The 14,132-nt window shown below is 37.6% G+C and overlaps 1 protein-coding gene across 4 annotated transcripts in view; it reads right to left on the bottom strand.

Annotated features, from left to right (window-relative positions):
• TMEM131L (transmembrane 131 like) overlaps positions 1–14,132 on the bottom strand; it is a 162,252-nt gene that overhangs the window by 41,819 nt on the left and 106,301 nt on the right. For 3 of the 4 annotated variants that reach the window (XM_077846435.1, XM_077846436.1, XM_077846437.1), the window contains 9 exons: positions 9,320–9,397; positions 8,966–9,119; positions 7,533–7,591; positions 7,116–7,224; positions 4,766–4,859; positions 4,142–4,295; positions 3,424–3,594; positions 2,028–2,097; positions 827–944 (listed from right to left, as the gene is read on the bottom strand). In XM_077846435.1, coding sequence (XP_077702561.1) covers positions 827–944; positions 2,028–2,097; positions 3,424–3,594; positions 4,142–4,295; positions 4,766–4,859; positions 7,116–7,224; positions 7,533–7,591; positions 8,966–9,119; positions 9,320–9,397 — 1,007 coding nt within the window. Of the gene's footprint in view, positions 1–826; positions 945–2,027; positions 2,098–3,423; positions 3,595–4,141; positions 4,296–4,765; positions 4,860–7,115; positions 7,225–7,532; positions 7,592–8,965; positions 9,120–9,319; positions 9,398–12,656; positions 12,705–14,132 lie in introns of those variants that run through there. The other variant, XM_077846438.1, reaches the window with a different exon arrangement.

Raw genomic sequence — 14,132 nt, 5'->3', positions numbered from 1 at the left:
GAAAGAGAGAGAGGCAGAGACATAGGCAGAGGGAGAAGCAGGCTCCATGCACCGGGAGCCCGACGTGGGATTCGATCCCGGGTCTCCAGGATCGCACCCTGGGCCAAAGGCAGGCGCCAAACCGCTGCGCCACCCAGGGATCCCCAAAGGTTCTATAAGATAACTGGCTAAGACTCTCTGAAGTATCAACATGATGAAGGATGAAGGAAGGGGGGTGGAGCACGGAGATAAACAGTCTACAGAAAACTAAGAAAACATGACAAGCAATGCAATGCATGATCCTTGAATGGATCCTGGATTTTAAAAAAGGAAAAATAAAAAGACAGCCATAATGGATATTCGTGGATCAAAGAGAGAAATCTGAAAACAGATAGTATCCTAGATAATATAACTGTACCAATGTTAAATTTGTTGGGTAGGTAATGGTATTATAGTTCTATGTAGGAGGATATTCTCCTGAGGAAATAAACTATCTTCTAATAAAGTATTGAGGGTTGAAGTACGATATCTACAGCTTACTTTCAAATGACTCAGCAAAAACAAAATGTGTGTGTCTACAAAGATAGAGAGGTCGAGAGAGAAAGAAAGCAGGAGTGGTAAAATGTGAACAATTACTGAATCCAGTATGAGGAATATTTGGGTATTCACTGCACTACACTTTCAACTTTTCTGAGGTTGGAAATTTGTCAAAATAAAAGGCTGAAAAGAAATACCAGTTATTAAAAATTCAGTCCTGCAATTTCAGTGAAGTACTATGTAAGTGATCCCTCCCCCTCAACCAGTGCTGAAGAAAAGAAACAAGGGAAGGTGAACACAGAAGACATACTTGCAGCCGTCACCAGTTTTAAATTTCTTCCATCTTTCATACAATTTATTGGCAAGTTCTGAATCCACGTCCCAGGTTGACCGATCCAGAGAAAGACTCCCTTCCCAATTAGGATTTTCTAAAAGTTAGATCATATTTAATATTTAAGTGTACAGAAAACGCAATTCAGTTAGGAAAGAATGCCACAGACTGTCAAACTTCTCAAACTGAGAGGACCACCGAGTGAATAAACACCCCCCACTTTCCTCTGACTGCTTTACTAAGAGTCCCTCTAACCCAATGGCAAATGATATATTAAATCAAACAAACATGTATAAAACAAAACTAAATCGAATTATGTAAAGGTAATAACATAAAAGACACATGGCTCATGAATATAGCTTGAAACAAGTTAAGATTATTCCTGAAACATTTTTAACAGCTTTCAACCTAACAGACTAAACTGCTTCCCTGTAAACAGAACTGGTCATTAACTAAGTCTTTCAGTTACTATGATCAGTGCTGATGGACAAAACAGCGGTCCTTCCAAAGAAGAGCACAGACCTGGGGCTGGGCCTGGAGAAGGTGCCTGTTTATATTTACAAACTGGCCTCCTGTTCACCTTGGCCTCTCCACTTATCCATTCTGTCTTATCTGTGCTAAAGAGTGTGCCGGGATGAAAAAAATGGCAATCTCCCCCAGAGAAATCTCTGTAGTGTTAACAGTATCCTTATTATTTTCATAAATCAAAAGGCAGGAAAGGGACCAGAAAGAGCTTCTGTATGAAAACCATGGCATTCATTCACACTCAACAACTAGCGCCCCCTGTAAGATGTTTATGCTCCTATAACTAAGGTCTTCAAATGCAAGTCTAGGTTATTTTTACTAACTTGTAGTCAGCCCTTTTATAAAAGAACCACAGTTTTCCAATTTTTCCTGGACATGAGGTTGCTGTGACCATCAAATAAAGTGTTTGAAAAATAATCCCTTACGAAAAGTGCCAGCTACTTAAGGGCCATTACACAAGCACGTTGGGTGTTTTCGGGGGGATTCTTAACAATTTCAAGTCATTCTGTGAATGATCATGCTCTTTTAGAATGAAATATGACAAAGCTGTGTTTACAGTATTAATTATTCCACCTGTAAATGCTATTTTTCCTCACTACTTCCCACCCAATCCCAAACTAGAGTTCTACAGAAAATCTAAGGGCAAAATACTTACCTGTTTTTGATTTTCCCATGAAATAATGCATGCCACAATGTGCTATCACTTCAAAACCCAGACTCCCTTCCTAGATTGAAAAGTAATATATGAATAACTTAAAACACAACACTAAACATAAAAATCCTAATGCACTCAAATGTGAAGGAGACAATGGCCTCCACCTGGGTGAATTTCTCTTTAACCAGAAGCCAAACAACAAGCACGTGAATTCTTGGCTTCCCTTCTTGAATGAGAGCTCAGAACTGTCTCTCACAGAAGGACCAGGCCGGTGGATCCTGCACAATCATCAATGCCCATAGTGATGATCCTTGGGCCCCAAAGACACAGAGCTGCCTTCTGAATTAGAAGTTAATCTCAGGACATTCCTGATAGGTTTTTTTTTTTTTTTTTTTACTGTACTCTAATCCTCTGAAAAACAGTACACTGATCTATAGTAACTCCTAAGCCGCCTGGGACACTTAAATTGAGGTTCCACTTCCTACAGGTTGGGGAAGCACAGACCTGCTACTTCCATATATATGTGAAACCTGCCTACTCCCTCCCACAAGTAGCTCTTCTTAATATGCATCTCTTGATCGGAAAAAGGAAATTTCTAAGAAATCTCCCCTGCTTGAAATACAGATGAATGGAATTAACCTTACATCTTGTGCAGTTTAATTTTAGAGGTCCTACCTTTAAGCTTATAGCTAGGCATGAGGCATTTCTATCTATGAAACACCAATGCTAATAAGTGAGAAAAATCATAAAGATGGTTGCATGAACGTCTCATAGTGAAAAATTAGAACCCAGCGTTATACAGAATAGCTTGGATCAAAAAAGAAGCAATAACAGTAACCAAACAAAAATAAATAAACATTAAGAAAAAAATGAGGCATGTTTAATAAGACCTAAATTAAATGCGGCTAACCCAGATGTTAGAAAGCATTTTAACTGAGAACCCGTTAAGGCTTTTGATTTGGCCCACTAAAGAAATGCAAGGATTACAAGCAACCAAGAGTCACTTACCAGAGGCCTAACTAAAGCATTTAATCATCTCATTTATTTGAATTCATTGCTAGTATGCACTAGAAGCCCAACTGTGTTTTCTATTACAAGCATATATTCCTCGCTCTTCAAATTTTGGAAATAAATGAAAATGAAATTAATCTATTTGTAATATTTTATTTACTAACCTCAAATTACTTTATGAAAAATAGAAACTCTTTCCAAATCAAGAGTTCTATATCTAAACAACCAATCATCTACAATTAGCCTGGCAATATCCTGCAAATTTCTCAGATAGTCTTAAAGAACAGGGCCTTTAAACTCTGTCAATAAAACCCAAGCACCAGAAGTGAATTAAAATAAACAGTAATTATATGAAAATTATAACACATAGTGCTGTAAACAATACCTTGGTTGGGGCCGAGTAAATCTGTAGAGGTATTGCAAAAATGGCACCTATGTTTGTAGTCAAAAATACATTGGTGAATAGATTTATGGCAATGTCTTTAACAGCAAGTTTCAAAGAAAATATATTCCAACAGCCTGGAGGTAGAAATAAAGGGCCAGTGAAATTCAGAATCTAAAAAGAAAAAAAAGCAAGAGAAATTACTTTTTCTAACACTAATTATGATTAAAACTATTATAAAGTATGATACTAAGGTTCTTCTGTACTTTTAAAAACATAATTTTACTCAATTATTTCCAGGTCAAAGATTGAATTTTTTTAATATAAATGACAGTTTTTAAATGTTTCATATGCTACTCTTTTTAAATTTCACAAAAATAATCTCAAAATTTTCATGGGTGGTATTTTGAAAAAGTCTATGTGTCATTATTCAGGCTTACTTTTAATAAATACAATCTTTTTAGTATAAATTATACATTGTAATCTCTTTGAATAATGTTAAGAGCAAATATCATTTAAGAATTTATCTTGGTCCCTTTGAGGTCCCTAAACAATAGTTTAAAAAACAAAGAGATCCTAGAAACTGAAAATATTCAAAGAAAAACACTTGCTTTAAAAAATCAGAAATAAAAATTAAATAATATAAATATTGATTTCATAGCATCCGACCTTAAACAAATCGTAAAATAGGCTAAAACTTGGATAAAAATACTATAGATACCTTTAAAATGTGCTTGGTCTCCTTGGAAACAAACACATCATTTAGTACAACACTACGGTCAAAATGGTTGAGGTACCACATTGACCAAACTCCTGAAGTGTTCTCGTTAGTCTCTATGTGAAACTGGGTTGCAGAGGAGTCCATTCTAAAATACCTGTGAACACAGGACGTGCATGCTATCAGGCCTGAGTGTGAGACAACGTTCAGCACTCAAGGTGCCTCTGAATGCAAAAAGAGGAGCATCAGAAAACGTTAGAGAATGAATGTTAGTGTTAGGAACGAGCTTCAGACTGCCTTCCTCAACCTCCACGCCCACAAGTGGAGCATCGGAAAGGCCAGAGGATGAGTGACCAGGCCAAGACCAGGATGCTCAAAGAGGCCACCAGGGCCAAGTCAGGATCCACACCTGGCTCCCAGGCCCGGAAGCTGTTCCACAAACTGAATCATTGTTTCCCTGCTCCCATTCTGCACTCAGCCCTCCCACTGCTTGGTAAGCAGTGTTAAGTGTGGAAGGCAAGCCCAGAGAGGGAGAGTCATACACATCTTCTCAGCTATATTTTTAAGTTATTGCTAGATGAAAACAAACAAACAAACATGATTAAAGGGAAAGTGGAATCATCCTACCCTTGAACCACAGGAGAGGAGAGACATGCTTTTAGTGTTGAAGTGCTTTTTATCTTCCTCATGTCCTCTTTAATTCCACTGTCACATGATGTAGCTGTTTTGAGATACAAAGAAATAAATGTGAAGCATAAGTATCTTTTCTTTCATTACCCTGAACAAAAACAAGATATATATTTTATTTCTGTCTTATTACTTTGCTTTTCAGTCTCCGTTAAAACAGTGCATCAGATATCAATGGTAAAATCCTTTCTCAAACACTCCCATCTTTTTCTCTGCTGCCTTGTTGCTAATCACCCAGAACACCATGTCTACCAGCCCCCAACCACCCCTCTTTTAAATTTTTTTATTTAAATTCAATGTGCCAACATATAGTATAACACCCAGCGCTCATCCCATCATGTGCCCTCCTTAGTTCCTGTCACCCAGTTACCCCATTCCCCCACTCACCTCCCCTTCTGCAGCCCTTTGTTTCCCAGAGTCAGGAGTCTCTCATCCCCATCTACCCCTTTTTAAAACCACCCTCTCATTTCTTCTTTTGGGGGGGGGGGGGAGAGAATGAACATTTTATGGCTTCTCTTTACAAAGATCTGCATTCACCATATATAAGAGGAAAGTCTTTAGTACTGCCAGGAATGACAAAAGTGAAAAATGACGCTCAACTGGGTGGGGTGAAGAGGAGCATGTGGAGGCATGAACAAGAAAGGAAGACATCCAAAATAGCAAGAAGGAGCTTCACAGTGAAAGCACAATGTATTCCAAAACACTGTGAATTATCAAAACAACACTTTTAAGCTTTCCTTGAGCTTGGTCGTAACATTAAGGCACTGGTATTAAATTCCTAACTCTGATACTAACACTCAAGCCTTTTTTTAATTTTTAGATTTTATTTATTTACTTGAGAGAGAGAGAGATGGCAAGAGAGAGCAGGCGGGGAGGGGGGGGCTGGAGGGGGAAGTGGTACAAGCAGACTCCCCACTGAGCAGGGACCCTCCCCCTACCCCCTACTCCAGTTCAGTCCCAGGACCTGAGGATCATGACCTGAGCCTAAAGCAGATGGTTACCTGACTAAGCTACCCAGAGTCTTCTAGTCTTTTTTTTCCCCTTAAGCTACATATATGGCTCCAAAAAATATTCAAATGCTATCAAAAATGTGAAAATAGAGTCTACTGTTCACCCAAATTCCCAATTATCTTAAACAACTGCTAGTAGATTCTTAAACATCTATCCAGTGCTCTATACATACACAAGCATATAAATACGCTTTAAAAAATACCAAGTGGGGATGCCTGGGTGGCTCAGCGTCTGCCTTTCAGCTTAGGACATGATCCTAGAGTCCTGGGATCAAGTTCCACATCAGGCTCCCTGAGTAGAGCCTGCTTCTCCCTCTGCCTGTGTGTCTGCCTCTCTCTCTGTGTCTCTCATGAATAATAAAAATAAAATAAAATAAAAATACCAAAAAAATAAAAAATAAAAAAAAATAAAATAAAAATACCAAGTATACACACACGCACTGCTGTACATATGCCTCCAAAAAGCTGCAGGGAACACCCACCTGTAAATGCGCTACAATTTAACCAGGCTCCTCCTATCAATGGAGGTTTACATTGTTCTGTTATCACCAACAGTGCACATTTCTTTTTTGCATGCATATATGAGTATATCCATAGATAGTCCTTGACATAGAATTAAGGATCAAAGAGCATATATGTGCATTTTAAATTTTCAGCGATTGTCAATTTTCCCTCCAAAAAAAGCCTGCATTGGTTTATACTCTTGTCAAAAATATCTGGGTTTTTTCCCTAATCATTACCAACACAGAATACTAACAATGTTTTTATCCTTATTGATCTAAGTAAAAAATTATATCTCACTTGTTGCTTTAACATTTCTTGAAATACAAGTAAGGCAGGTCATGTGTTCATATGTTTAGAATCATTTGCATTTCTTTACAGAACTCTACCGTAAATAAGAACCTAAAATGAGGACTGGGTTTATACTCACTAGATCTGCATAGCATTGTGCACCAAGAAACACCACCTGGGCAGCAGAGCTCTCTACAGGTGAAAGCAGCACCTCCACCAAATACATTTGCATCTTGCTCCTTCAAATCACCAACTCAGTTAAGCTTTAAATGCAAAATCCTATGTGTGGTAGAAGTGGCATCAACAATCTCTTTTTTTGTCATTCTGTCTCTTAGTAGTTAACTACTAAGGCTGCAGTACTACAATCAAACCCATTCACTTTCTGAAAACTTTGCTGACTCTGCAGTTCTAAGGCATTTCACAGAAGGAATTGCTATCATAACTAGATAACGAAAATAGACAGTCTCCAATATTTTTAAAATCTGTACCTTTGCAAGTGAAAGAGGCGATTTTTGTAAAGTTTGTTGTAGAAGTAGGAAGGAGTACTGGTTCAAACTGCAGAGACAGAGCATCTTTCTGTGAGAAATGATGTACGTCCTACCAAAAAAAAAAAAAATCCACATTAGTATTTTCAGAGGGGTATTTATCCAATTTGACTCTGTTAAAAGAACTAAATAGCTCAGACTGGCATACAAGCAACTGCCCAGCATATGTGTCTGTAACAGTATGAAGGGGGTGCTGGCAACCTTCATCCTAATATGGGTTCAAGCAAGGGAAAAGGAGTGTAAATTAAAGCAAAAGAGAATTGAGACAGTGGTTTTGTATCTGTTCCTGAAAAATCCTCATGTTCTGTAATTAAACACATACTTGTCAGTTTAAAATTTAATGTAAGCATTTACAATTACCTGTATCCAAATAAGGCTGTTTCCTGAATGTAATATATACATATTTACTGCCGAATCATCTGTCCAAAAGAATCAGAGCAATGAGATTAAAAACAAAGAACCATCTCATTCTCACACCTTAATATAGTAGTTAAAATACCACATCACATATTTCTATACAAAATGTGACTTGATTTTCAACACTACAATTGAAGCTGGGAGCTATTTTCTGTTGGATATTCTTATAAGACACAAGAAAAAAGATCCATACAAAAAGATTGACCTTCCAATATAGGATCCCTCAAGGATGATGAACCACCAGTGGAGAAATTCTGAGTCTAGGGTCATACTATGAACTCTTCTGGATGAAACTAACTAATTGGACAGCTTTAAATAAAGCTGTGTCCTCCTGTTGATTAGACAACCCCTCATTTCCTTATTTAGATTATATTTGTGGAAAAACAAAACCCTGGGATCTTAAAACATAGCCTTCCTTTTAACCTTCACCAAAAGAGCTCCCTGTGGGACAGAGGTCTTCTCTACATTGTTGTCTACCTGGCCATTCTGTGAATCACCAAAACTATGAACCCAAGGACAGGACAGCTCTCCTGCTGAACCATTACTACTACAATCAATTCTAAGGAATGGAAAGTAAATGATGTCTGACCAAAAGTTAAGACTGCCAAATGAAATTATGTTTTGCTACCAAATCTTTCTCCAAATATGTACAGGATGTGTGTGTGTGTATATGTATATGTATATACATGAGTGTGTATATGTGCATTCGCATGTACATATGTGTACATATATACGCATACATATAAATATACATATATACCAGAACAGTCTTGCTAACCAATGGATAATAGCAAACCCCACGTTATAAGTGTCATGGACCATATAATACGTGTTGCCTACAAAAGTTCTTAGAAACTTAAATTGATGAACTAGGTAATTTCTGGTACATAGGACACACATTTTCAAAGACAAAATTCATAGAAATGGACATTAGAGTTCACACTATCCTAACTTGTCAGGCATCCAGGAACAACCGGCACCCAATCAACTATTAAAAACACAAAGCAGCATGATTTAACTGAGCTTCTGCAAACCAGTAACAATAGAACAAGAGATATGAGACTTAAAATACTTTGTGAATATTTATATTAGATTGTTGTGCCCATTTAACTTGTTTCTCTCCAGGATCCCAAGAAAAATTAATCCTAAGGGAACTCAGAATGGTTTGCAGTCACTCTTAATTTACTCCAAAATAATACAGCCTTACTAGCAGTTGCAAATTGAGAACTAGTTACTGTTTCAATCTCTTAATGATGAAATCAAAGGCTCTTTGTCTTACATTGCAATGATACAATCAATATGTAAATGCCACGAGAATGATGATGTATGTTAATCAAAACATATTTTAATAAAAATTTTAAAAGATTACACTTTACCTGAGGTCTCAGATTTATCTGTAGCTACATAAATAATAGAAAGATGATCTAACAAATCTTGTGTGTTTTCTTCAAATTCTTTTGAGGAGTTTTCCATGGTTACAATTATGCTCATTTGTAGCCGTAAAACATCATCAGATTCCATATAGCAACTCTGAGATTAGACGGATGGAAAAACAGGAAAAACAACAACAAAAAAATCATCCAAACTTTGTGACTTCAAAATTTAAAAAAAGAAAAGCACTTATGGTAAGGGCATGTATATTTCTGAAAACAGAATGTGTCATCTTATTCTTTATTTCCAAGCCAAGAGGTAGGAAAGGAAAGATAAAAACAATGAATTTTTTATTTTACCTTTAACTGCTGACACACTTTATTACGTAAACTGCATTCCAGTTGTACTTGCAAGAGGCTAGTATTAGTGGTTTCTGCCTAAAAGAAGGAAAAAAAGGGGAAAAAAAACCTTACAAGAGGCAAAAAGTTCAATCTCATATTCATAGTGAACAATCTATCATTTATTCAGGACATTCATTTATTCATTTAATAAATATTGAACTATCTGCTAAATGCATATTATTCTAGCAGCTGGAAATAAACATGAATAAGACAAAAAATGTGTCACTGAGCTTACATTCTAATGGAAATCATAAACTCTCCCTTGGGCAACATGAAAATTCCTATTATGGCAATAAGGAGATAAATATGTTCTAAATATACACAGGATACTGTAGTTTGGCGTTTCTTATACTTTTTGAACTTTGTTTCAACATAGGAGTCTTCATTTCAAAGTAGCTTTACCCAGTAATAGCCAATTAACTTGTTTTTATGTCTGCCTTCCATTAGTAGAATGACATTAGAAGCTGTGACAAAACAGTAAGACAGTCTAAAATGCCACTGGTTGTCATAATCATTTTTAATATGTGAAAGAGCTACAGATGGAAGAGACCAAAATAAATGAAAAGAATGCAGAATTTTGTCAAGTTCAAAGATCCTAACAGCCACATGAGATGAGAACCGACATAGCTTTAAGAGGAGGAAATGAAAATTCTAATCCAGGAATACAGCCATTTGGACAGGAGGGTGGGGGGCTTGTGTGTGTGTGGGGGGGCAGCGCATAGATAGTGAAGGTACAGGGAAGTCAGGAAGTGAGGCATGTAAATTCAAACAACCAAAGCTGGGAGAGTTCCTTTTTCGTTCAGTTTGATGTGTCTGGCATAGTGATTATAAAATAAAAAGGCACTTGGCTTGGCAGCCATAGTCAGGACTCCAAGAAATCTCAGTAAGGTAAGAAGGCATTCCCCAAATCCTTGGCTGACTTAATTGTTGGTAAGCATTTATTCACTCCAGGAAGATTTAGTATTAAGTAGAACCAACATGATGGTATTTAATTTGTTAGATTTATTAAGAATTACCTAAGTACATTATGTTTAAAAAAAAAAAAAAAACATTTTTAACCACTGCATTCAACAACTAAAGTACCAAAACTACAATGTAATATAAAGCATTTTAAAATTCAGTAAAGATAGTTAAGCTTAACGAAGCTTGTAAATGGGACCAAATATTAACCAAAGGCTCTCTTAAAAAGTTATTGCTACTATCTGCTAGACTTAATACCATTTGTAAACTGAATGTAAAATATATTTTTTAAATATTTTATTTATTTATTCATGAGAGACACACAGAGAGAGGCAGAGACATAAGCAGAGGCAGAAGCAGGCTCCGTGCAGGGAGCTCAATGTGGGACTCGATCCCAGGATCTTGGGATCATGACCTGAGTCAAAGGCAGATGCTCAACCACTAGGCCACCCAGGCAACCCTAAAGGTAAAATCTTAAGGAAGAACTAGATTTCTGAATTTGTCTTTCTGTAAACAAGTTCCACCATCAAAGTCGTAACAAGAAAAAGCCTACTACTCTCTGAAATTGCTTTAACCCAAGTTATAAATGACCTCCTCATATCCAAGTCCAATAGACACTTTTCATTTTGCCCAACTCTTCTGCCAATTTAACGCTGCCACTATCCACATATGCTTCTCTTGGTTCTTTCTCCTTCCTCGTTGGTTCCTCCTTTGTGGCTCTCCCCACTGTCCTCTCAAGATGTTAGTTACTCTGGATTCTGTCTTTTGCCCTCTTCACTCTCTCTCTACGGAAGCTCTGTGACACACTGACACTGCCTGCACTACTTTCTCCAGCTCAGACCTCTACACCCACCCATGTCCAGCCGATGGCCAGGCATCCTCTTGAATGCTCACACTTGTCAAGATAGCTACCTTTGCTGTGCATGTTGCCCTGGCACCATCACTGATATAGTTATTTATGGCTGAGGCCTGCATACCAACTTCACTCCACCTCCTCACCCTTCTCAAACAAACCCATAACCAAATTATACTAATCCCACCTTAGTGGCCCTTAAATCCATGCACTTCTCTTCATTCCTAATACCCTGGAGATCAGGAGTCAGCAAACTATGCCCAAGGGCAAATCTAGCTAACTGCTTGTGTTTGTAAATAAAGTTTTATTGGGACCCTGCCATGTTCATTCCTTTGTGTACTGTCTATGACTGCTTTCATGCTCTAACTGCCGGGATGAGTACTTGCAGCAGAGAGTGCATGGCCTGCAAAGCCAAAATTTACTCTCAAGGCCTTTACAGAAAAAGTTTAGGGATGCTTGCCCTTGTTGAAGGTAGGAGACGGAGGAAGGGGACAGGTAGGCTAGTCTCCCTGTGTCTACCTATGCCCTCTCCATTCCAGTCTCCACACTGCAACAAGAGTGAGTTTACAAATACGCAAATCAGGCAATGCCACTAGTTGCTTAGAAACTCTTCAAAAACCAACTCCTTTACTGTAGCTTCAAAACTCAGGCACCTGCCTAGTCTCCACCTCCTTATTTATCCTCCAGCCTCACTGGCCTACTTTCTGCTCTGTTTTGCCTTCAACCTCCGAACTTACTCTTTTGCTGTGAACTCACAACCCGAAATCCATCCTTCCTCTACCTAGCTAAACCTTCACATCCAGATTAAACATCCCCTTCACCAAGGCTTTCCCTGACACCACAGCTAGGGTAACTGTCCACTACTTACACCCACAGCACCTTTTCCCTGACCTTCCTTAACACTCCTCGGTATAATAACACTCCTGGCTCAAGGTCTGTCTTCGCCAGAAGATTGTAACCACCTTGTTTGATGCTTTTATCACAATGCCTACCACCTAATTCAATATGCAATTAGTGAATGACAAGAAGTGGGCACACAGCAATAGACAGCTTGCTTGAAAAAAGCAAGCTTGAGGGATGCCTGGGTGGCTCAGCAGTTGAGCATCTGCCTTCGGCTCAGGGCATGATCCCAGGATCCAGGATCAAGCCCCACATCGGGTTCCTTGTGGGGAGCCTGCTTCTCCCTCGGCCTATGTCTCTGCCTCTCTCTCTGTGTCTCTCATAAATAAATAAATAAAATCTTAAAAATAAATAAAAAGGCAAGCTTGAAATGGACAAGAAACTAAAAATAATAAACAATGGCTATAAAGTAAAAGAATATACCAAAATCTTGTACTTGACATGTACTTCTGACCTAAACTTAAAAAAAAAAAGTTTAAAGAAAACCACCTATCAACACGTTTTCAACATATGTATTTATATTTTTTGAAAAATTATAGCAATTTAACTGTAGGCCTTAACCACACAAGGTAATTCTCTTACCTAAAATATTTCTTCAAATGTTGAAATGTTATAACTTCAAAACTATAATTTTTGAAAACAATTAAACAATCCAATTTGCACAGTCACCTGATGTACTATAAAGCCCAGTAGGTTGTCATTCTTGGTAAGTTTCTGGATCGATGACTCTATAATTTACCATTTTAAGTAAGATTCCTCTCTTAGCTGGAAGTGTAACAAAAATAAATTATATTGTTTCATTTGTTGTAGAACACTTCAGAGTCCCACAAGGGGGAGTTCCAGCACCTCCAAAGTGTCCCTGAAGCGGGCCAATTTTTCTCAAAGAGCAATTTAAACGTTCATGTCTTTATCAAAAAAAAACAAAACTACTGTAATCTTGACTTAGGAAAGTAAACCATAACCAAAACATGAGCTCTCTGGGGCAACTGCACACATACTGGGATTAAATTCTCTCTGAAAGGGCCCCAGCTGAGCACATTTGTTGTGACCGTGGGACATCCCCTTATCCAGGAGTGTGCCTGGGCAGATTATAAAAGGAAAATAGAAACCAACTTCTCTACTTTTCAAATCCCCCAAATCACTTTAACAAATTAGTTCATAAATTTTACAGGTAAAAAATCAAATAATTTCTTGGTAGTTTCCACATAAAGTATATGGTATTATTCCCTTGTAGAAGATGGGGAGAAATGTGGTTTGGAGGGGTTAAATGACTTATCAAAGATCCTAAATTTAGCTAGTGGAGAAATAAGGAAAAAAAAAAAAAAAGCAGATCTTTTAACACAAGTCAGTACTTTTTTTCTAAGTAAATCAGAACAGACCAAGTCTACTTCTCCTGAATTTAAAAGCTGGGAAGTTCTTCACCATGGGGAACATGCATTAGAAAACCATACCAAGAGATAATGCCATAGTCAAGGAAATGGAAGTGTTTAAAAAACAAACAAACCTTTTGTAACGGCTTATATTCCCTTGGTTTTATGCTATATGTCTAGTTAACTGGAGCTAAAAGAGAAGAAATCACCTAGTTCTGTACCTGCTAAGAAGCTGGTCTTTGCACACCAAGCCAGGGCAGAGTGTTATTTGAGGTGATGATGTACAAGTAAAGAGGAAACAAAATGAAAGACTTTCAAGTCCTGTCACTTTAGATGACTTTTACTAACAAGAATAAACCAATCTCCTAACAAAAGTATATAAGAATCTATAATATATTAATCCAGAGAGAATGATCAAGAGCCTTGAAATTATGATGTTCACAGTAATGACCACACACAGAAACCTTGTATTTAAGGAACATAGCTTGTGAAATATGAAAGAATTATAGATAAATCTCAATATTAGGTCCTATTTTTCTCCTCCTCCACAATTTTGAATGCTAAGTTTTAAAAGGTTCTTACACAGGTCAATTTTCTTATGCCAGCACGTATATCAGTAGGAACCCAGATTCTGTATAAGCCGTGGGACTATTCCAGTCAGTAGCCCACATATACAGTGCTACGTACA

The sequence above is a fragment of the Canis aureus genome, chromosome 13 (assembly GCF_053574225.1).
Source record: "Canis aureus isolate CA01 chromosome 13, VMU_Caureus_v.1.0, whole genome shotgun sequence".
Taxonomy (NCBI): domain Eukaryota; kingdom Metazoa; phylum Chordata; class Mammalia; order Carnivora; family Canidae; genus Canis; species Canis aureus.
The sequence above is the reverse complement of the archived record's forward strand: the minus strand, read 5'-3'. Positions and strand labels throughout refer to the sequence as shown.